Source organism: Aythya ferina, assembly GCF_964211825.1.
Source record: "Aythya ferina genome assembly, chromosome: 11".
NCBI lineage: Eukaryota > Metazoa > Chordata > Aves > Anseriformes > Anatidae > Aythya > Aythya ferina.
In genome coordinates, this window is record NC_140307.1 from 16,943,648 (window position 1) to 16,965,576 (window position 21,929).

At 39.5% G+C, this 21,929-nt stretch overlaps 1 protein-coding gene across 4 annotated transcripts in view; it reads left to right on the forward strand.

Moving 5' to 3' along the window:
* The window catches only part of THSD4 (thrombospondin type 1 domain containing 4), a 288,712-nt gene that overhangs the window by 21,053 nt on the left and 245,730 nt on the right, over window positions 1-21,929 (forward strand). For all 4 annotated transcript variants that reach the window (XM_084532856.1, XM_084532855.1, XM_084532854.1 and 1 more), the window contains 3 exons: window positions 1,475-1,579; window positions 5,407-5,476; window positions 20,482-20,927. In XM_084532856.1, the coding sequence (XP_084388982.1) occupies window positions 1,551-1,579; window positions 5,407-5,476; window positions 20,482-20,927 (545 nt within the window). In that variant the 5' untranslated portion in view covers window positions 1,475-1,550. The remainder of the gene's footprint in view (window positions 1-1,474; window positions 1,580-5,406; window positions 5,477-20,481; window positions 20,928-21,929) is intronic.

Sequence of the window (21,929 nt, forward strand, 5' to 3'; positions counted from 1 at the left end):
CTGACAAGCATGGAACTGCAGAAAGAAAAGATGGAGTTTAGCCGGGTCCTGGAGCTTTCCTCTGCACAGCTAAGCTGTCGATGGGGGACTTCTGTCGTGGTGCTTCTCCAAGTGCCCAATTGTTAATGCCTTCTGTTTAAAAGCAAACAAGTGAACTGAGGCCATAACAGGAATTGTCTTTTCAAGTTGTTAGGAATATTTTGCGAGTTCTTAAACCCACATTTATTATTATTATTATATATTTTTTTTAATTATTATGTTGTTGTTTGTTTTTTTTTATTCAGCTTGCCCAGTTGCCTCTAAACAATCCCCATTTTCTAGCACAGGATCAGTAGTTTATCTAACCGTGTGGTTTTTTAAGTTCTCGATGTCTTTTCCCTCTGTAGGCAGGTATTAATTACCTGGCTGCCTGACAGAAATTGAGAGCTTTTTATCTGTGAACAGCAATGTTCTCTTGTTTCTGTGCACTCCACAGCATTTCAACATGTAACCGCTTGTAAATGGCAAGATACAGACAGTGGTTGACAAAGTTCTTAAATTTATGGATATGCTTTAGTCCTAACAGTGTTTTATTTCCTCTTTCCATTCCCTCCCTCAAACCCATCTCCCCCCAGTTTATATTGGATCTCCATACTACAGAGATCTTTCCTGCTTTCCTGTCTAATTCAAGTGCAACATTTTAGGCGTCAAATGTACACTTGAAGCTTTACCAAAATAAGAACTCCCAGGTGTCTGAACAGTTGAGAAAGTTCCTAAACAAATGAGAGTGCATCGAGGTAGTAACTCTTTCAAGGGCTGGTAGGGCTACTCTGCCTTTGCAATGATCCTGAAGCAACGATAATACTGAGAAAGAAATAAGGATCTGTAGAACTTGGGTTCTGAATGCTGTTTAACCCCAGCTACCATGCGTGACTATGGGCCAGGCATGTGGCTGGGATCACTGTCCGGTGAGAGGAAACATCTCTGCTCTTCCCTGTTTCTTCTGCAGATTGCTTGAAGACTCAGAAGAGAATGATCCTTGCTTTGTTCTTAAAATGCAGTGTGTGTTAATAAACTGCTATACAACAGAAATTCTTCACTTCTGTGTTTTCTATTCATAGAAATCTTTAAAGCTACTCACAATTAAATAAATAAAATCCCTATTATAGTGGCAATAAAGGCTCAACATCATACAGTCGACTTACCAGGGATGTGAGATAGGAAGGCAAGTACATTAAACATCAGTTCTGCACCCATGGGAATCAGATCAAGATTTGGCATTCCACATTTTTTCAGCCAAGCACTTTGGCACTGTTTAAGTCTTGTCACCCCAAATGAGGTGTGTCCAGTCTATTTGTTGGTTTTACAGTTTGAATTGTCGTAAAGTCCCTGAATTCAGGTAGAAATGACTAACGCCGGTCTGTATCCAATTTTTTAGACATCCCGAAAAATACTGAATAAGCAGTGTTACATGTTTTTTTCTTTCTTTCTTTAGGGTTTGTTTGACCTGCATTGTGCTTTACTACAGTGAAGAGTATTTTTCCCTGCAAGACACTTTGCATTAAAGGATCATGGTAGACAGTTTAATAGTTTCTTTGAGGTAAGTAATGCAACAAAACATTTTAAATCTGATTTAATATGTTTGTAACAGATTGCAGGAAATATTAACTTGGTAGACTCTTGCTTTTGTGTTATATGTATTTGGATAATAGGAGGATAAATAAAAATCATGTCCAAAGACAAAATAATAATGTCCATGTATCCTAGGCATAGTATTTCTTGGTGTTAGTAAAAAGAGAAAGTTCTCATTATTTGTTTCTGCTTAGAGCATCATTTGTGTGTCATTGTGACAGAATATTTTATTGGATTTTTTTTTTTTTTTTTTTTTTTTAACGAGGCAGTGTAATTGCTTGGTTTAGTACCTGTGCTGCAATTCAGTCTAAGATTTGTATTATGCATTCCAGAAACAGCTTGACAGTGGGATAATACGGGAAATACCTTTTGAACAGCTTTTCTGACAGGGAAACACTAACCTTTTATTAAGCTGCTCTGTCCAGTTCTGTAGCTGGGCAAGCAGATTGAGAGAAAACACGCTGCTGTGATGCTACAGGAACCTCTGCTAGGAATGACAGCTGCAGACTAGTGAACCACATACATGTCCACATACTCTTCCGTTTGTATGGAGGTACTGTCAGTTACACCTCTGATCTGAAGTTCCTCATGGGGAATTTCAGACATCAGTCTTTGAATTCTGGCACCCTCTAGTTTCCCCATCAGAATGGGTGTCCTATTATTGACGCTATTTGTGTTATCTTTCCTGCTGAGGCTTATCCCTACATATCTCCCCAAAGCTGTCCCAGGCTTGGGCTGTCCTGCAGACTTTCACTTGGGGAGGAAGACAGGAATATGGGACAAGAGCTGAAATGCAGCTGATCACATGGCTAAAATGCTTTCACTCCTGACTGGACAATCCACAGCTGGCCATGATAGCCTTTCTTAAAAGTACAACTCACAAGGGGCAGTAACCATAAAAGAAATCTGCTTTGGTACCCTCCAGCTTCATTCATTGAGAGTTACTGTTCACTGCAGTGGGAGAGGAGCTGTGAGAGGTATTCCAAATGAGGAATTAGATAGCAAACCTTTTTTTTCCACTCCTAAAGTAGGGAGCTACTATAGCTTTCATTTTTCCCCTCAGTTAAACAGGTTTTGGGTATTGCCAGTAAAAGAAAGTGGGCATGTTTGCACTTTGAGCTACTGTTGTGCAACTTGGATAGATTCCTGATTTTGCCTTAAACTAACTGCTTGGCTACCAATAATATCATAACCATGAAAGCATGGGCTTTACCAGCAAGGTCTTTACTTAGAAACCTGAATTAAACAGTCATCAATCAGCGATTTGTAGATGTTCATGTGTCCTTGAGAAGTTTTGCTTTATTTGAAGAGCACTTGTTCTTTTTGGCTTTAGTGCTAAGCAAGAATACCTGAAGCAAGCTGAAATTGGAGAAGCCTGTTTTTGTAGTTCAGAAGGCCTAATATTAGTCTGGCATGGCTGACAAAAAAAAAAAAAAAGAAATAAAGGCTACTGAGAGCAATAACGTTTACAAAATTAAATCGACACACACTGATTTGAAGCTAGAGGCTTACCTCAGGCTGGCTTAAGTACTCCTGCCAGTTTTGCCATGTGTTTGAAACAACAGGTTTACGCCAGTGTTTCTGGGAGACCCAAGTGCAGAAGTAAACTTAAAAACCAACTTCATTGTTCTTGAGTACATACGTACAGATGTCACTTGTAATGCAACCTCGTTACAGAATGTGTCAAGCTTTTCCTGACCATACACTAAAAGTTTGAATTTTAGAACTGAAATCTTTAACTGATTTGCTTTGAAGATTGCAGTTCTCACTCAGTTCAGAACTACCGACCTTGTGCATTATTCCAGTAGAATTTATTCGTGGAAGTCTCTTGTCCTTCTGACTAATCAGAAAAACCCACTGTGTTTCTTGTGGATGAAGGCATTCTTTTTCTTATGCAAATTTTGACCTTTCTTTCAGGTGCTCTGGGGGAATATAGGGAGTAGAAGCCATAAAGGAGTGTAGATAATGGATAGGAAGTTTCTGAAAAGGATGTTAAATATAACTTGCAGAGGATGTAGGCTGGCCCTGTCAAAAGCTGAGCTCTGCCTACTTTAAAATTTGTCATATTTTCATTGAGAGTAGTTAGGAGATCACTGCAACTGGAGGTCTGAGTTCTGTTTCTGTTTCTACCTTTGATTTTGGGTGTGATTGTCAAATCAGTTTCTTCAGTCATGCATTTGCCTTCATTCCACCACTGTCTGATTTGAGCCTTGCTCTGAACTGCGTGTCTGGGCTCTTACTGTAGCTTCTTTGCAGCATCTTACACTGGCACCAATTTCATCTGCCTCCTTTGTATTTAGCTTTATCACAAATGATAGCCATGTAAAATAAAATACTTCTCTCTAATGGACCTTTAAAGTGTTTTTGCATTTTTTTTCTACATTTGTGGCAGTAAGGAATGTTTGTTTGTTGCTTTTTTTTATTATTATTATTTTTAAATTTTATTTAAATGTTTTTGTTTTTATTTGCTTTGAGAGGGGCATAGACTATGGTGATGAAGTGATGAAAGGCCATGTGCAATAAATGCTTACCTAACAGTTCCTCTTGCGGTTTGTTAGCAAGAAATTTAGAAAATAGAAAACTCAATAAAAACATTCTCCCTAGTAGAAGAATATATTTATTTGCAGTAATCAAATGCTTTGTAAAACAAAAACAAAAAAACCCACCTGTTTTAGTTTAGTTGATCTTTTCTCTGAAAATACCTGAAACAATGTGAAATATTTAAAGGATTACTGCATAGTAAGCAAAGGAAGGGGCTGGGAGTAGGAAGCACAGCTGGATTTTGTCTGGTCCATTAGTTTGCAGATGGATTTTGTGTCCAAATCCATCAGTTTTATTTCTGCATTGAAATTCAGCAAATCATTAGCAGCTTTCTCCTTCATGGGGGGTCCAAAAGTTTCCCTTTGTAAACTGAGAAGTCAAACTCCCAGTAGAAATAAAGATATCTTAATTTTCCCTCTTTCTTACCTTTTTGGGTTTTCTGATGAAGGGCTTTCTAGGAGGATGCAAACCAGTCCCCTATTCAAGTTGTAGCAAACAAAAGAGTGAGCTAACTGATCCAAACTTGTAACGGGCTCTTAGGAGTCATTACGGTGGTGAGGCTTGACAGAACAAAGTTTGTTTGGGCTTGCTTCCCATTATGACTCCTTTCAGATTGAAGATGTGGGGACTGGGGTGATGCTTGGCTGCTTATCCTGAGTCTCTGGTGAGCTGTGTCCGCTACTTTCCATCTTCTGTGCCCATTAGGTTATTCAATTTCCATAAGTGTTAGGCAGCTGGGGAAGAACCTACATTCTGCAGAATCATGGAGGTTCTTTGCATGTTTCCTGTGTGCTGGAGGTGGAGTGTACATCTGCAAAACGAGGAACCAGAGTTAGAAACAGACTCAGTCCACATATGGCCGAACTCTTACCTAACACTTCAGAAAAATTGTGGAGCATATGTCAATTTAATCACCAAATGCTGAGGTGTAAAAGTATGCACTTTGAAAAATATTTTAATTTAAACATAATGTTATATGAAATGCTGTTAGTGGATTCTACTTGGTGCACTTTTGCTTTATAGATAAATGTGTGTACCTGTTTCTGCCTGCTGTGTAGTGAGGAGAATGTCATAAGAACATTTCACACAGCTTAGTGAGTCTGCTTTGCTTAGTAATGCTGTTTAAATGTGTAAATAAGCCCTCGCAGCGTCAAACCCTTTAATGGGTTATAGGTCTGTGTGGTTTGGATTAGTGGCAATGATGTGTTCTGTTTCTCTATTTGTTTTTTTTTTTTTCTTTTTTTTTTTTTTCAGACTTCTCAGTTCACTAGCGGTGCTGGGATTTCAGTTTGTCATCCCACAGCCTTCAATTGAACACAGAAAGGTAAGCATTACAAATATTCGGAAATTGTGTACTTAAAGGTAAACATTGAAAACAGAGGAAGATGTGTGAAGTGATGCAATCTAGATAAAGATCTGGGAATAATGTAGCTTTTGTTGTGTGTGTATGTTTTCATATTAATATATATGTTTTTAAAAGAGCCCCATCATAGTTAATCAGGTGAGCGTTATAAACAGATATAATGAAAGTGTATGGTGTGTTGTAGGTCACAAATACAGCTGTGACAGCTTGCTTAAAGTTTAGAGCATTTTCATCATGTAAGACAAATGGGAGAAATAATTCACATCAGTGAGAGCAGCACTCAAATATGGAGTGATTAGCAGAAGCATCCAGTTGCTCATAGGTAGCACTTCTTCTTACAGAGATCTGTAAGCATCTGAAGCAGATACTGGACCCAAACCACACTTAGGTGTTAAAACTGAAATTGCTAGAGACTGGAGCTGGAAACTGTAAACCTTTCTTCTTGTGCTCTTGTGAAAAGTTCACATGCACATCTAAGAAGGCATGCAGCCAGCACACAGTACAGAGGACCCTTCTATCCTTCTCAGTATTAGTGAGGCCTCAGCTGGAAAACTTCTTTTAGATTTTTGCACTGCTTTTCAGGAAAGTAGTGGATGATTTGGAAACAGAGGGCAGCAGTGAATTATTCTCGGGAGGTTTTACAATTTTACCTCTGAGGGGAGTTTGAACGAATTTGGGTTGTTTAGTCTAAAGAGAAGACTGAGGGGGAGGAGCAGACATAATCTCCAGATACTCTGAAGCGCCAAAGAGAGGTCTATTCTTTACAGTAGAATAGATGAGAAGTAAAGGATTGAAATTGGCAGGGGAAATTTGGATTAGATTATTAGAAAAAATTTCCCGCAGTAAGGATATAATGAATAATAGGTCACATTTACTTGATAACTTCTAGCATTTCCATGATGGAGGCTTGGTGAATATGTTGGACAGATACTTGCCAGGAATGAGGGTATTGCTGATTCTGCCAGAGACATGAGGGAGAAACCTTTTGAGTGCTCTTCTGTTTCTATGTAGTCTGTGATCTTATATCTGTCTCATCTCTAAGTTGGTACTCAAACCCAGTAAATTAATAATTAAAAGATGTCAAGTAATGTACATCGCACAGGTTTGGTGAATAATGCAAATATACTAAATTTGTAAGATCATTAGGTAAAAACAAAAATTACTATGCAAAAGATTTTTATGGTTTCTTCTGGAATACAAAGGTTGTAGTGTTGGTCAGTAGTTTCTAGGATGTTGTTTTTTTTCCTTATCTAACTTACTTTGAACTTACGTTCATAAAATATAATTTCTAAATATCAACCAACCTCTTCAATGAGGCCACAGTATTTATCAGTAGTAGCAAAAGGAGGAGGAAACTTTGCATGAAACCAAATAATCACCATTTGTGTTTAAAAATCAACCAAGCTGTCTCAAACTGTTTAAACTGAAATCTTTTCTTAATATTTGAGTGATTAACTTCTCTTGTCCATCAGTACTGGACATACGAACAGCCCTCCTGCTGCTTATCATGCAGTTAAGATCTCTGTTCTCTCTCCCCACACTTATTTTATTGAATAAATACTATTTAACCTTTTCTGTTAAGTGCCATGCTGTGATGAACCAAAGGTTAAACTATGAAACATAACAGTCCTCTTCCTGGACAAACACTGGAGTCTGTATTCCCAGCTTTTCAGAAGTCATCCATGGGTGGATTGTTAACTGATCCTATGTTGCTGAATTAAAACAGTAAGTTGTAGTTATAGCTGTACTTTGCTTATTTTAGTGAAATTGGTAGCGTATGCAGTAGTAAAGATTGTCCAAAAAAAAATCTGGTGTAAATATTGCTTTGTATTAGCTTCCTGCTTCTGTTATTAAGTAGTAGCATTGAAACAGTGTAGTTTCTTTGAATTTATGTGCATCTTTTTGTCGCCCAATTGTATATTACTACTGACTTTAATGGAGGTACAGTATATTATCCAACTGATTTTCAATGCATGGAAGAAGTGTCAGGGTTTGCTTTTACAAGCTTTTCATTGGGGCACTGCAATATTTGTCAAGTACTTGAATGAGATGAGCAAGATTCCTCTGCTTTGCTGTGGTGAGCTGTTAGATCAGCTGAGTTACCCATGGAGATGTACCAGAGTAGCACTGCAATGTAATGGCCAAAACTCATCATTACTCAAATAGCACTTCTGTTCATGAGAGGGAATTTCTACACTTAACAGCTACTTCAGATGCTACTTCCCTATCTATAGTATAAAGTTTTTTTTGCAAGGTTAAGCTTTTTGTTTTTGCTGGAGTTTTAGGGGTTGGTGTTGGTATTTTGTTTATTTTCAGTAGCCACGGATGTTTTGCTTCTAGGATTAATCTCCGAGTCACCTCTGTTTTCTCTGTTCTCCTTAAATCCACCACATAATAGGACTGTGTTGATTGTGTTGGCAGAACACGAGTTAGGAGCTTATCAGAACTTCTTTTAATCAAATCAGTCTGTCGCTGTGGACTGACCATGGGGATCTATGAGCTTCCCATTCGCTTCAGGACAAGATGATTACAAATAACGCATTGCCTCTGCTTGCCTTGCCCCATGCCCCTATCCCTCTATCTAGAGTTTTAAAGTTGCTGAACACCCACATTTCTGTGGTTGGATAGATCTCTTTCTGGGCAGTCATACACCTCCCTGACGTTTGTCCTATGACCATTATATATGGCAAGTAAAATCAAACACTAAGACTTAAAGGAATTCTGGTGTTTTCTTAGATGAATTGGTCAACGTACTTTGAGGGGTAAAAGTGAGGAGACGAGCTTTTCTCTTGCTCTCCTTTGTCTGTAAAGAAATCAAGGAGTGAATGGGTTCTTTATTTTTTTCCATCTTTGTCTTCCATTTTTGTTTTCTGTGGCAGGCTTGCTCGCTTGTTCCATTACACTACACTGCTGCCAAGGGCTTACGGTGTTAGGAATGGTCCCTTCTGCTGGGCTGTAGAAAGAGGAAAATGGAGATCCAAGTGTGAATGTAGAGGGGGAGTGTACAGAGTACGATAACTTCCCGTGCTATTTCAGATGATAGGAATTTGGTTACTGCTTGTGACAATTATATCAATGTTAAGATTCGTATAAGAAATTCTGTGTATAAATGCGGTCCTACAGCTGCATTTATGTTGTGATAGTGACGGTGAGTGGCGGTTTCTTAATGTCTACTGTTGGTTTACCCTCCCACACCCTGTAAAAGTCATTGTTCTGCTAACTGAAAAGGATAGGGCTGCCTAATGCAGCTGAACACACCGTAACAATGTAAAATGTGAAGCATGAAGCTAATCTACTCTATCCTTGAAACTGGGGGAAATTGAAGTTAGACAAAGCAGTTAGTATCTACGCTTGGCTTTTGGCCAAAGCATCAGAGCTAATGCCTAGCAGTTCGGAGGAGTGCCGTGGGATCTCCACCGCAGCTGGGCACCACCTTGCTTCTGCCTCGGCTGAGTGTTGGGAGCTTGGTAACAGAAAGCCCTGAGTAATCCTGCCTTGGAATCCAGGTAGGGCAAAGCTCCCCCCCTAAGGTCAGCAGGGAGTGAAATCTGTAGCTTGTCAGGACCTGCTAAGCTGCAAACCAGCTCTTGCTAACAGCCCTGCTGTGGGGTTCCTGTGGCTCTCTCCTGCTGGGCTGCACACACTCCAGAGGGTTTTGCTGGGGCAGCTTACTGCCCATGCGTGTGTGTACGTGTTGCTTACAGCTATTTGCTGGTGCCACTCATTTTTCTGCAATGTATTCCTTGTTTTATAAGATACCTGTTGTACATTGCTGCTACATCTCCCTATACATCAGTTCCATAAAACTGATTGTAGCTCATACTCGTCTTGCAGCGTGCTACAGGTCAGCATATCCACATGCCTTCAGCGCAGGTGCTTGACTTTAACCAGATAGATATACGTGCTGTTGCACTCACTGAAACCATGGGGAAATGGAGCCTTTCTGGCTGTCGGTGTTTATATTGTAATTAGCAGGGAGTTTTAGGGAACTGGTGAGTGATACAGACTGTGCAAATGTGCTTCCTTTAAACTTACCCTTTTAATGCAACAGAGTGTCCAGAACACCACCTGTAAGAAGGTTGCTGCTCTTCCAGGGCTGTAACCAATTCCCTGTCCACGCTGCGGGTTAACATGCTTTAGGTAATAAAATTACCTAAATTTGTAATTTAGGTAATTTTTAATCTTCAGCTTCGTGCTGGAGAGGGAGTCAAAAAATTATTTAGTGCAAATACACTTTGAAAATCAAGGCCCAATGGTTTCATTATTTTTAACCTGCTTTATAATGGAACTCTGAATTTATTTATTTATTTATTTTCATTAAAGGTACTGGGTTCCTTAAGCATGGGGCATCAGGGGCTTAAAGCTTGTTCTGTATTTCTTTGGGAAAAATGACAGTCTTTTTTTCTCCGGTTGTTTTCCAGAGAAGGTGAACTTGCAAGGTAATAGGTAAGCTTTTTAAAAATCTTTTAAAAGTCAAGTGAATGTCTACACCACATGTGGACCCCAAAGAATTTCACTAAGTGTGGAAATACAACAGAATGGCAACAGCTTTGGCACAGCTGAAGATGATCGACCTGCAGAAGGCCTGGGGTAGTAACAGAAGCCGAGTGACTTAGATCACAGGTGGTAATCAGTGATGAGGAAATAGTTTATTAAAATAAAGAAGCCTAATTTCTGATATAATGAGGTCCTGATGCTTATCATCTCTCTGTTACTCTAAATCAGAAGCAATCCCACTCCAGATAAGGAGTGATTATATACAAGTGCTGGGGGCGAGGTTAGGAGTGAGCCATCTGTTTACTTGAAAGTACTTACTGGTCTCTCAGAAAAGTGGAAAGAAACCACTGCCTTCACACAGTAAGCTCACAGAATGCAACGGAGGTGGTCTTGGTGTGAAAAAAATTATCCAAACGTAGAGGAAGCTTCAAGCTCTGACACAAAAACTGTTCTGAATTTGTTCAGAGCTGTTTACTTTCTAGGCTATTTAAATAATGTTCAAGTCTCTTCAGATGTGGTCAAAGTTGGTTGAAGGGGCAGTTAAGCTTTCCAGGCATTGTAGCTCTCTTTGGTGATTTGTGAATACAAAGGTCTTCTATTTCCAGGCTTTTTAGCCCTTTAATCTTCACAGGCACAGATGTTCAGACAGAGTTTTTATACAAAGAGCGGAAACCCAAATCGTTTAAGCTGGTAGTATTTACACTTACCATGTACTGTAAAATTCAAACGTTTTACTACATCTCTGATTAAAGGCTTCCAAAACGCACTGAAGGATTAAAATGGCAGAGCATACTAACCAGGCGGACATATACACATTGTGTGATGATGTTTTGCTTGGCCTCTGCTCCATTTTTCTGCTAGCCTTGAGAGATCTGAGAAGTTGTTATCTACAAGTTTCAGGGGTTTTTTGGTAGATTACATTTTATCAAACCACCAGTGTGCCACATGTTTCTTGTAAGAGGCATTTAAAATATAGCCGTTCCAAATGTAGGGCTGTAAAATGGACTGTAAAGACTTTCTGCTGGGAAATTGTCATGGCTATATAGGTATGGTCTTTATTGGAAATCAGCTGAACTAATATTGGAAGAATATTCCTTTAAGATGCTTAGACTGGTGAAAGAATTAAATCAGTTCCATAGATGTGTTTACAATGCTGGCAGGGAAATACTATAATGTTACACTTGAACAGGCTCTAAAACTAAACTATAATTTCCTCAGCCCATTCAAAATTTGGCATGCTGTGCTCTGAACCTTAGTTCAGTTCTAGTTTCTGTGAGTCAGCCTGCTTTTCTTTGTACACTCATGAAATTTTAACAGGACAGAGACTAGCTTTTCTTTTGTGGGCACGGACCATTGGTCAGCTATACAATAAGATGGTAAACATTCATGAAGAATACCGAATCTCATCCTGAATATGACATACAGACTTTTTTAATAACCACAATGTATTTATTATACCAGTGTTTTGAATCCTTAGGCTGGACCTGGTTGCTTTAAAAGCTGCGTGGACATCTTTTATGATGGATTGTGCCCTAGCAGAATCTTCAGTCAGGAGAACTATGAAATAAAGGAGGGGCAGCCCTCGGGTAGTGGAAAAAATAGGACAAAGTCAAGTTTTCCAAGTGCTTTGACACTCCTCTAATAATGATGTCAATGGTTTGGCCTCATAGCATGGGTCATCAGGTGTGGTATAATGAGAAGGGGGTCCATGGAAGGGACAATTTAAAAATGCTTAAAGCCTGATGAGGGGCTTTGAGAAATATTAATAGGATTAGAGCTCTTTGCTCTGGGAAGCACAGGACAAATATGATAATAGTTTAGAATTAAAACAAAACAAAATACCCCAAAGGTATGCAAGCTTCTGTTAATTCCACTTTGCATCCAGCACACAGACATGAGTTAACTGAGTGAGTAACATTGGTGGTGGTGTTCTGAGCAGGTGATAAAATGCCCCTCTGGACACAATTTCTTTGTCTTTGGTTAAAAAATAATTCCATAAAGCTTTGCAAAACAGACATTCATGTCTGTTTATATGCCTTTTGCATGTATAACTAGGAGTATGATGTAGTTAATTTGTTCATGAATCCATTGGGATTCAGAGTGTTTAACCAGAAAAAAGAATTCCTGGATAACATGTTAGAAAGGAAATATAATATTTTATGTAAAGTAAAATTGGAGAAAACCAGCAATGTTGGTTTAGATAGTTCCAGATCTAAAGATTGTCTTTTATCACTTCATAGTTTTGAATTTAGGATTATGTAAGATGCTGAGTATCTGCAAAATGCCTAGGAACATTGGCTGTGGCTATAGCAACTCGCTTAATTAGGTAGCTGATTAAAAGATATACTTTCACCAAGCATTATGATCGTTAGTACTGTGAAAGTCCATCATTAACTCCAATTTGGAGTACCATGTGCAGCATCGCAAACTGGAAAAAGTACTGAGAATGAGGATAATCTGAATTCTTGCTTTTTTCCTGTACAAAGGGAGACAGAACAGAATAGGGCTGATGATTTTCAGGGAGAGATCACCAAGTGGGATTGTGTTAGTGGTTTCAGATCAAACATTGTGGCATGGTGAAATGATAAATAACAAGTGCGGAATGAGCATTTGTTATTTATCGTAATGAAAAAATGTGGAGGTACACCGTGGAATTATCGGGCTTCATGCTTAACCAGTGGAAGAAGCAGCACTTCTTCAAGGAACAATGGATAACTGAATTGTAAAATGTGGGGTATTTTGGAAGCCAAAACTATAAATAGACTAAGAAAGGTATTAGTTTTATTCATGGATGTTATGTCCATTAGTGGCTATTAAACACAACAATTTGAATTTGGTGTTTAGCTGAATTTAGCCCTTAAATTACTGATTAGCTGGAAGTAGAGGGGTCTGTGCGTGTCTCTCTAAATATGTCCTGGGCCTTGCACTGTTCCCTGAACTTTTCCTTTTTCACCAAATCAGAATATAATACTGGGTTAAATGGGCCTCCAATTTATCTGCTGTTTTCTACTTTTCTGAACACTTAATTTGTGTGTATGCTGGTTGAATAAGACGAACTACCCTATAGTATCTAAAATCTGTGTTTGTCAAATAAGTGCTGCACTGTCAGTCGTCATCTTCATGCACAAGTAGTTGCGTATGAAATGTCTGTGGCTTTCAGCTCAAGTGATACTTCCTCTTTAGGGATGTTTTTGCATAGTGGAGTTTCAACAATTGCTGCTGAAATCCCAAGATGTGGATCTTATTTCTGACTTTTCTCATGGAGGCAGTACTAGAAATTTGCATTGTATTCTAATGCCATGTGTGCTGCTGTTTTTTTTCTGAAATGTTTGATTCTGGATCAGAGTGATTGCTGCCTTGTAAGAATTCAAGGAAACTTTTTCTATGTAAGATGTAGTCTGTGACAGGGTGGCATACTGAATTCAGTAACACTGAGGTTCTGATATACTAAAGGTAAGGGAAGGCTCCTTGCTTGTCATGGGACTAAAGCAACAAGAATGACAACAATGGCATTTGGCAGTGATTTAATGGAGAATTAGTCTGCCTAAAAGCTACCAGGGATGTTAACGTTCTATAGGACAACTTGACATTTCTAAAATCCTTAAAATTTGCAAGTAAGAAAGCGACCAGTAGACCTACTCAATTCTTTCCTTCTGTGCATGTGAATTATATCACTTTGTTCGATCTTCGCGTTGTCTTCTTGTGTAAATTCAAATGCATTAGGAAGAAATATCTGTAAGTGATTTGTGAAATCTTCATCCTGTGATTGAGAGGGTGAAGGTGAAATTTATAAGGTTTTGTCATTTTAGTTGTTTCTGTTTTACTGTAGGTACAAAGTGATGACTAATGGGTTTAACAAGCCCAGACAGGCGAGTTTCTCAGCTTCAGAATGTGATATTTTCTCTTGCTGTCCTCTCACTTTGTATTCCTTTCTTACTTCACATCGTGTCCTTTTCTTACTTCTGCTCCAGTGAAGTGGTGAACATTACTGAATGGGCAAGGTGTTTTATGTGATAAAAATATATTCATATTTTACATGGGCTTGATACGACTCTCCAGCAGAGGAGGTTTTGTAGAAGAACACTTTCATGCTAATGTGTTTAACTGTGTGTCTGTAAATAGTTACTTATAGGTTACACACAACTGCTGGTGCAGGCTAGGGAAATAAGCAAGCTGAAATGCTGATGCTGTAAAATACAATGCTGTAAAAATAGGTGAAGTTAGTGGATCTTACAAAGATCTGACAGCTGCTCTCTGATGCCATGAACTTCTTAGCTCCAGATAAATTTACAGTCTCTGCTCAGTACATGCTGAGTACATAAACCAACTGCTGTTGTAGAAGTAACTGACAAATTCCACAGTGAGACCTGCAAAGCTTATAAGCTGCAGTAGCTGTGACACCAGTTTTCTTCTCTTCTGAATACTTGGACAATGAGGACACAAGCTGTCCAACATACTCTTGAAGTTATAAAGTAAATAAAGCATTCAGTTAAGGAGTCAGTTTCCAGATTAAATGAAACCTTGCAATACTTACTAATATGCTCAGTTGTGGTGTATATATCATAAAATCAGAGTTGTGTATATAAAAAAATCTTATGCATTGCATTCAAAAAAGGAACAGTCAGAACAAGTCACCTAGGGCTGGGTCTCATTATTTGCTACAAAGGCACCTAAAGTATCTCAAGAATCCAAATACCAGCTCTCCTGGGCACTGGAAAGATCTAAAAGATCTCAAAAGACGATTGTAATTGAGGAACAATATTACTGCTATGTAGTTCTTTTCTTCCCTCTCTCCTACTCTACTGTGTTTTGAGAACTTAGCCTGGATGAATCTGTTGGAAGGATCTCAGCATGCTGGTAATTAAACTTCAGACTGGCTTCAGATTAGGCCTTCATCCCACCAGATGCTAAATTTAGAACCAAGTCTGAAAAAAACTTCCAGGATTATACATGTATTTTACTCTGGGACTGATTTGTCAGCAAGAAATCTTGATTATGCAGCAGTGATAATTTTTTTTTCTGTGAAGTTTTTGTAATCTTGAAGTACTGTGCAACAGAAGAGAAAACTACCTGTTTCAAAAAGAGGAGTGTCAAAGATAAGACTGGATTATTCAAATTATATATCTGCAGTTGTTGCTGATATAGCAGACATTCCAGAGAGAGGAAGACAAAAAGTGTATTCTGGCCCCCCGGGTGTACAGGGTAAGCAAACAGGCAGACAATTAGGAGAAAGGAAACAATTGCCAATTCCTTCTTTTTCTTAAATCACTAGAGACTTTCTGTTGGAAGCACAGCAAAAGGACTAAGTAGGTCTTTAAAATCAATTTGAATGAGAATAGAAGAGAGGCCTGAGCAGCCCAAGCAAATGAGGGATGTTGTGGGTTATGCAGAAAAAAACAGCTTAAAAGTGAGGTGGGACTCTTCTTAGAAATGGCAAAAGCAGGAGTTGGTCCTGAAGGGCCCTGGCACCTACTGGCAGGACTCTCCATCATACTGAACTGTCATTGCTGCAAGTCTGTGCACATTAGTAAAGTCTGATTTTTTCGGTGCATAAAAAAAAATAAAGGTGAATGTAGTTAAGGAAACAAGAGACAAAGCACCCTAACGTATTCTCCTTTTGGGTTTTTCAGTTTGTTACTCATGGTATTCTGAGTTTTTGTAACTGTGTTATCTACACACTCATGCCTGCTGTCTTGAAAGTAAGTGACAATGTCTATGTGAAACTATTTGAAGTCAAACTTAATTGCACTGTAGCACCTCCACATTTCATGATAATATTGATTGCTAGTTCTGGATGTGGTTCTGTGTATAGGATCCGGTTCCATGGATTTTAATATTCCCTGTGCATTTGTTTAGTTTTGCACAGAACTAGTACTGAAGGTTGTTTAAGCAGAACACAGCAAATGCATAATTAGCATTTAAGTCCATGGGACTTGCACACATTTTTTCTGAGAGAAGATTTTGGTGATGTGTTTTTAATTATCATTCCTGACTTTGTTAGTTTACTCAAAGAAACAAATATGATGCATGTTGCATGGACCTGGGAAAAATTAGGGAAAGAAGAGGAAATGGAATGTGTTTTCTTACCTGTCACATGCATAAAAATCTCCATCACTGCCTTGTTGGCTTCTGCTGTCTTAATAGGTTTGTTAACTGGCTCTGTTTGGAGTTCCCAAACTGTAAGTTAAGTCACAAATACTATTTTACAGGTCTTGTACAACAAGCTGATTTATAAACACACAAGAAATTGCTACTTCTACTTACAAGCCTTGTGCTGCCAAATAATTGAAGAATGCACAGAAAAGAAAGGGCTATAATTATGGGGTGAAACAAAGGGGGAAAATAGATTGAATGTATAGAATAAACCCCTTGGTGGTTGATTAACTTGCAGTAGATAGACATCTTTTTGATGGTACTTACATGGTTGCAATGGCTATTACTCTGTCTCCTGAAGGAGCAATCAATCATGAACTATGGGAAAGTAGATGAAATGGCTTAGTTGATCTCTCTTTTGTGGGCTGTGTTGTTCTGTTAAAGAAATTGCTTTCATGATTTAGCTCAGCAAGGAAAATTCAGTATGTTTTTTGGTTGTCCCCTGTGCGGGCTCAAACTCTTCCCTTGAGAATCTGTGCCGTTTGGGTCATTTTTAAAGCGAGGGGAGACCTAGAGCCAGGAATCCTGCAGTTTGTGGTGTTTCCGAAGTATTTTGGAATACTTCTGCTGTCTCCCTTAGCTACCTGTAATTTCCTGGCTGTATCCTAGGGCACTGTGAGAATTCATTGCTGGCTGCAAGGTAACTTGGAAATCATAGGACCTAAGGGCGGGCAGAGACCTGTGAGTCCTGTAGGCCAGGTGCTCTGCTGTGCCCCAGGGAAGGTCTGTGCTAGCTTGGTTGCTGTCGACAGAGGTTGGGGACTGGCCTGCGAGGCAGTGGTACCAGCAGCTCCTCAGGTATTCAGTCCCCATGCTTTGTGTGCTTGTTCTGCTAAGTACGTTTACTTCTTCCTGCTAACTTGGATCACCTCTGCTAAAATTTAAATCCACTGTTCCTTCTCATAAAGTCCATAGACATGGAGAACAACTTGCTGCAAAGAGAAGATGAATAGTTTTGTTTGCTTAATTTAAACTGTTGGTAAGTCTAATTATTGCCCCCTAAGTTTTCTGTTGCATAAGCTAAACAGCTTCAATTTAGTCAGTCGTAGGTTTTACTGAGTAGATGTTACCACTAACCACTTGTATTGTTCTCTAAAGAGTCATCATTGGCCCCCATCTTTCTCAAAGTGAAAAAATAGAGACCTTAATTAAAAAAACTACATAACCTAATTTGCTACTGAAAATCCCTTTCTTAGAATTTTTACTACAACCTAGCAGTAAGACTGTAAGACCTTAAAAGTAAATATTTGCATATCAATGTAAGACACTACGTTGTTATTTTTAGTTGGTTTGATTATTAGATTCTGATTTAAATAGCTAGATTAAACTTTCTTGTGCTATGTCTAGAACTGTTTTACTGTGAAGATTAAGTGGCGTGAAATGACGTTTTATTGCCTTCAGTCATTTGAAGTATCATTTCATATGGAACAATTCTTGTTGCAATGAAGCATGGCAGCCAGAAAGTTCTCTCTGCAACTGGTCAACACTTGTGGCTATTATATTAATTCCTATTGCTGATTAATGAAATAATTCTTATTTTAGTGCTGATTTGACTTGCTTTCAGACTAATGGATTTTAGTCGGTGCCTATATAAATGCCTTTGGCTTCAAAAGAAAAAAAAAAAAAGTGCACTGAACCGTCATAGAAACGATTATGATGTAGTCCAGACAAATGAAATGTGCCTTGTCTGAAACCAATGAAGTGTTGGTTTTACAATAAGTAAATTTGACTGCAAACTGGGCTCAGACCAGAAGAGTGTCTCTATATAAGAGTTATCATTTTGTATCTGTGGTAGAGCTACATTAATGTGTAACGTATGTGTGAACTGTGAATATTGACTGAAAAAATAGCTAACTGAAGAACAGCTTATTCAGTTGGTCATATTGTAAGCCAGTGATGTTCTGTTATTGGATATGACTGCAAATATAACAGCCAGAAACCAAGACCTTGTTGCATGTTATTCATAATTCTGACATTATGTGGTTATTAGATTGTACAGGCTATTGGATTTAAAAGGTTGTTGCCAAATGGGGCACCCACAGAAGAAAAAGAGACATTAAATACAGAGACATCTGCTCCCGTTTTCAAATAACACTAGTGAAATGGGGAGCACGTCACACTATTGCAGATGCTTTTTATTATTCAGAAGTAATAATTAAATGCAGTTTTTTCTGTGGTTGGTGATGAAAGAGCGAGAGCAACCTCAGAGGGGGGAAATGTTTCAGATTATGTAGACCACAACTGACTATTCCACAGCAGCACCACAAACCCTACGCTGGCTTGGCTTTTCATATTGTAATGGTATATTCAACCCATGTTTGCAAACCGCATTCCACCAAAGCCTGCCATGTGAATAGCGAGCTGATCAGTAACGTGTGCTGACGGGCATGGGTGGTTTGCAGTTCAGTTAGTGACTGCGCGTGTTATCTGTGACTAGAGGCAAACTATGTAGATGTTAATCTTCTAGTGCTATACAATAATGTTTCAGCCAAAATTATTAACAGAAGCTATGTTTTAGAAGGTCATCCTTTGAAGTGGGGAGAAGTGCCGTGCAGAGGGACATGGCTGTTTCTCCAAAGCTCATTTTGAGGTAGCCAGACACTTGAATGGGGCTGTACAGGTATGGCAAGCAATTGGTTGTGGTTAGTGCCTTTTTTATCTCCCAATTGAAAAGATAGGCATGTGTGCTTGTTGATCAAAGGCTATCTGGAGTATAAGTAAATGCTTAAAGGATGCTAATTTAGAAGAATTATGTGCATATTAACAATTGTGAGAATTGGGCATTGGAAGCCTGCTTTCATTATGATAAACGGGTGATTTAACCAGTTGGAGAAGGGAGACAACAACTGTGCATTTAATTCAAAATGGCTCTATTTTCTGTGTGACAAAGTTAAACACTCTGCCCACTGTGAAACACAAAGAAATCCTGACTACATCTAGCTCCAGAAATGTGTAGAACTTGGGGCACAAGTTCACAGGGAGATGGGTGGTTGTCACTTGTAGGCTGTGCTGATACATTGCCAACATCGAGGTCAGGTTGTTTAAATACTCGACCGCAGCTGGAAGGGTTAACTCTCCTTACAGCAACAGCCTGTGCCATTCCTAATGACAGCACGGTGGAGGTCAGCAAGGAGCTCAGGAGCCCATCCAGCCCAGCCCCTGCCCGAGCAGGCACCCAGAGCACCTTGCCCAGGACCCTGCCCAGGCGACTTCTGGAGATCTCCCAAGAGGAGACCCCACAGCCTTTCTGGATGACCTCTGGCAGTGCTCGGTCACTGCACAGTGAAGAAGTGCTCCCTGATGTTCAGGTGGAGCCTTCGTGTTCCAGTCTGTGCCCGTTGCCTCTTGTCCTGCCACTGGGTGCCTCTGAAGAGAGCCTGGTTCCATCCTCATTTTAGATGTAGCACTTAGGGATATGGTTTAGTGGAGGACTTGGTAGTGTTAGGTCAGAGGTTGGACTAGGTGATCTTGGAGGTCTCTTCCAACCTAGGTGATTCTGTGATTCTCATTTGTAATCCTTCATAGCTGTATCCAGAGGAAAACGCCCTCTTTTGGGGGCTCTTCTTTGTTTCCCTGTCCATGTGCTGCTGAATGGTGTGCACAGGCTAAATAGTGCTGAATGCCTGAGACCAACAATTTGTCTCGTATTTGTGCTTATTGAGTTTGATAGTGATTTCTGTGAATGTGGGTTTGGGCATGTCATCCTAAGCAGTTCTTTTCCTTGAGGTATTCTGGGAAGAGCATGAATTAATAATGAGGGTGGAAGGGAAGTGGTGGTATAAGAGTTAACTATTGCAATATTTTTGCCTGGTTGGCAATCAGCCTGTCTTCTTACGTTACCACTTTCCTAAAAAGTTCCACATTAGAAGGGAGTTCCTGAAATATTTTTGCAGCCTGAGTTTGCCAGTAGCAATTTCCATTGTTCAGCCATCAGAGTGGAAGAGAGCAGTCAGTATTTGTTGACCTAAGCTGTCACCAAAGATGACCTTACCTCCTGATTTTTGCTAATATCGACACCGTTTTCAGTGCAAAGCTTTGCATTGCACAATGTTTTCCATTGTTGAGGACTAAAGAGAACCTACGCTATCCAGTGAGCCCTAAACCATATCCATTCATCTGAATGGATGGTGGCTGTAGGAGACCTGCTGTACTAGCAGAAGAGGCAGCCACCATCAGGAAATGAATAAGGCAAGTCACTTCCCATGTAGTTCAGTTCCATTATGTGATGCAGAGTGAAGGGCTTAGAAAAGATATCAGTACTACCTTCATGTTACACTGTCAGTTCTTGTTCCTAAGTCAATCTGTTGTGTCTACAGGTTCCCCAGAGGATAGAAGAGCAAAGCGATGCCTCTGAAGATAGCGGTGCAGGAATCCCAGGCATGTGGGGAAGTTGGGGCCCCTGGTCTGCCTGCTCTAGGAGCTGCAGTGGAGGTGTGATGGAGCAAACACGGCCCTGCCTCCCAGCATACTACCGCGAAAGGGGCTACCGACGGCCAGGGCGGCAGTACCCGGCCTCAGAGAGAACTCTTGCTCACCAGAATCCCCGCCACCGCGAGGACTCACTGACTGCTTATCCTGGCCACGTCATTTCTGCCATCCGTACGTCTGTGCCGCTTCACAGGAATGAAGAGCAGCAGCTTTGGGCTGGCCTTCGGGCCTCTGTTTCTTCAGGAGGCCACAATACCAGCCACCTGAGCAGGGCAGCTCTGCGAGGCAGCCGGCATTCTCAGTCCCAGAGGCATAACGCCAAGGCAGAAAAGAGGTACGGTGTCTGTGCACACGTTTTTTTCTTGCTATGAATGATATATGTAAAGAATGGCACATCAGAGTAGAGTCAATATTTTTTTAATACCTATGGAAAAGTCATTAAAGATTAAGGCCGACTTTCATAATGTTTGCCATCTTCTGTGAAAGTCAGTAATCAAACCTATGTTGATTACAGATATGATAATACCCCTGGACATATATAATAATTTTACAGCTGTGCTAAGCAGCTTACTTTATTTCTCTTTAAAATTTGGTTTACTGAGATATTTTTCCTTTTCTGTTACTTATTGGATGCTCCCATCTCCTTTGTAATAATAAAAATCTTAAGTAGTAGCTTTATCGTTAGATTCTTAACTTCAAGATCCATTCTAATTTTAATTGATTGAAAAAAATTTTTTGTGAAACATTTTGGGAAGAATGGCCACCTGTCTGTTCACTTTTTCTAATCAAAACTGTGTTTTTGTTTTGCTTTTTTTTCCCAGAAAGTTTCTATTTTGGGCTTTCTGTTTCCCTTTGTTTTCTACCACCTCTTTTAGCAAAATTTCCTGTTTGAAACAAAAATAAAGGTGGGGGGGTGGAGTGGGTTTTAATACATAAAATATTTTAAACAGTCTACCTGTTGCTATCAACTTTTTAGTATTTGCTGTTCAGTCTTTAAGGCTGGATTGAACTGTGCTGTTACAATTGATTTCAACAACCTCTCCTTTCTGGAAAAACGCTTTGTTCTCTTCTTAGATACTAGTCTTCCATTTGTTGCAGCTAAAACTATCAGGTTTTTATATATGTGTATGAAAAGAAAACAGATGTGTTTCCAGTTTGGAAACTGAGGAGAACAGGCATGGAAGATCCCCTGGGAGGGAGTGTTCCTGAAACTTCTGTATTCTGTCTTTCCTCAGATTATGTGTTCCAGCAGGTGGAAGTTCTCTGCTTCTTTCCCTCTCAGCCCTCTTTTGGGAGATGTGTGGAGTGATTTTTATTTGAGTGTGTGTGGTGGTAC